Source organism: Nematolebias whitei, chromosome 20 (assembly GCF_014905685.2).
Source record: "Nematolebias whitei isolate Nwh7 chromosome 20, NemWhi1, whole genome shotgun sequence".
Lineage (NCBI taxonomy): Eukaryota > Metazoa > Chordata > Actinopteri > Cyprinodontiformes > Rivulidae > Nematolebias > Nematolebias whitei.
Window position 1 is genome coordinate 1,198,028 of NC_056517.1, and position 2,574 is coordinate 1,200,601.

The window sequence follows — 2,574 nt, forward strand, 5'->3', positions numbered from 1 at the left end:
GTTTGCTGCGTACAGTGCAGGCGCACGTACGCGTGAACAGACGTACGCGGCAGTGTACTGGAGCCTTAAGTTTGCTGCGTACAGTGCAGGCGCACTAGCTAAAAAGCTACAAGTAGTGCTCACGGTGCCTCTTCCCTCACACTGAACCGAATAACCAGACCCTGCCCCCCTTTTCAAAAACTGTCTATACAAGGGGAAACACCGCTGTTGGTATAAATCAAGTATTATTTGGCTTTATATACTTTTTTAAACTATTGTCAATATTCAATCACATTTTAAATAATTTTCTGAGAGCTTTCCATCAATATAAAAGTACAAGGAGAGGACACACTTTTCTTTTTGCCATGACAGCCTAAAAATAAACCCCCATTAAATGAATATGTTTGTCTTCCTACATTGCAGAGCTAAACAAGAGTCAAACATATTAATTTAATGTGGTTTTATTGATTTAAAATTAGTGTAAACGTTGCAGTTATTAGCTGTAAATGTATTCAGCATTTAAGCAGCAATCTAGGACTAGAATAGACAGACACTGGTGTAGCAGTTTTTATTATAACCAGAGTTTAATGTTCTTGTGACCTTTGCCCTCATTCTGGCACATCCTTGTTGTTTCTGCAGCCCGTCAGTCTCCAGGAAGCCAAACTGCTGCTGAAGGAGGACGACGAGCTGATCAAGGAGGTGTTTGACTACTGGAGCCGCAAAAGGAAAACATGCAAGAGTGGCTCCCTCATCCCAAGCGTCAAACAGGAGAAGAGGGATGGCTCCAGCACCAGCGACCCTTACGTGGCCTTCCGCCGTCGAACAGAGAAAATGCAAACCAGGAAGGTAGTGCCCTAATTTTATTTCACAACCTAAATATCAAGAAAACCACCCATATTTGAAATGGAGTGTACACCTGTGTTGAAAGGCTTTGAGGCATGAGAGCACTGTGAAGTTGATATTAAGTTATTCCAGTCATCCGGTTGAATACTTTGCCCTGAAAGTACTCGTGTAATTTCAAGAGCAAAGCTTGAAAAATATAGGTGAAAATGCAGTAACTGTATTTAAAACTATATCTTAATATAAATGACAGCCTTTCAAATGAGTCTGATGAATCGTTTCATTTTCAGAATCGAAAGAACGACGAGGCGTCGTATGAGAAGATGCTGAAGCTGCGCAGGGACTTGAGTCGAGCTGTTACCATCTTAGAGATGATCAAAAAGAGGGAAAAGGTCAAGAGGGAACTGCTGCACCTCACTCTGGAAGTCGTAGAGAAGAGGTAAGGGTACAAGTGTGAAGGTTAGCTGTGGCCATGGAGTTGAGAGTGCTGCATGAACTTGTGGAGTTAGTGACTCGAGCTTGTTTTATGGGACGCAGTTATCTGAAAGTCCATGTCTCACTCATTTGATGAAATGCAGTGTTTAAAAAGTTGTTACTGGGAACATTGGATTCCAACTTTGTGCTCGTGTCATTGTTTTAGGAATGAATTCTGGTGAAATGATTAAAAGGGAAGATCTAGTCCAGGTTGGGATAGTTAGGCATCAGCTACATTCAGTTCTTTAGACTTGTGTTTGTGTGCGAGATCTTTGTCCCGTTTGTTTCAAAGTATAAACTTAGTAAACTCGGGCTTCACTGCTCCTGCTCATTGGTGGCAAAGTTGTACACCCTGTTCTGCTTGTCACTTTTAGAAGCTCGTTTCATTCCCATTGCGCGAGTGCCTTTATCCCGTTCTGTAAGGTGCTATACTAAACATGATGGCGTTACGCAGTGTTCTGTTGTTGTTTGTTTAGAAACGTAATTCTTTCTCAGCCTCCACTTTAAATTGTTGTGTTTTCATCTCAGTGGAGCGTTTGCAATCCATCCAGACATGACATCCGAATGGAATGAATTTCTTTGAAAGTCTGTCAGCGTGAGCTTAAATTGGACCCTTCTCCTTGAAGGGCTTTTGATTTGTAGTGACATTTCAATTTCCTCTTGTTCTCCTGACCTGGTTTCTGCCGCACATCACAGCTAGTGTTTACACCCAGACCACTCTGGCTTCTCCGGATCACTTCATTATATTACTGCACGTGTGGAGTGACTCCTCCACATTGAGGGAAACCTGTCGGTGTCTGTCTTTGGCTCTTTTTCCAGGTGTACAAAAACTACTGGAATATTTGTGATTATTAGTACTTTATTGTGTTTGATAAAAACACCTAAATTTATCCAAACGTAAGAGTGCGGCTACATTCAGACTGCAGGCAAATGCAGCTCAAATCCTTATGTGGCACAGAATTGGGTTTGTATGTGATGGGTTTTCACAGAACTGAACAGACATGTTGCATTCCATCTGACTTTTACGTAAGTGCTGTAGGGGTATATGGATTGATCCGAGCTTTAATAGTTTTAATATCAGCCTCGTGCAGTTTTAATCTTGGAACAACGCCTGTCTTCAGCTACAGAACGAACATCCAGTCGCTTCTTCGTCTTTGTTTAATTTGCCGTGTCAGATGACAGAAAACCAACAGCAACATATGATGCTATGGGCGGCTGTGGCTGAGTGGTTAGAGCAGTCGTCCTCCAATGCAAGAGTTGAGGGTTTGATTCCACCAGCAG

General features: G+C 42.2%; 1 protein-coding gene across 1 annotated transcript in view; it reads left to right on the top strand.

Annotated features, from left to right (window-relative positions):
* Window positions 1–618: 618 nt before the first annotated feature.
* The window catches only part of LOC119426791 (enhancer of polycomb homolog 1), a gene marked incomplete at its 5' end in the record, with an annotated part of 8,751 nt that continues 6,795 nt past the window's right edge, over window positions 619–2,574 (top strand). The window contains 2 exon segments of the mRNA XM_037694371.1: window positions 619–825; window positions 1,110–1,258. Of these exon segments, the coding sequence (XP_037550299.1) occupies window positions 619–825; window positions 1,110–1,258 (356 nt within the window).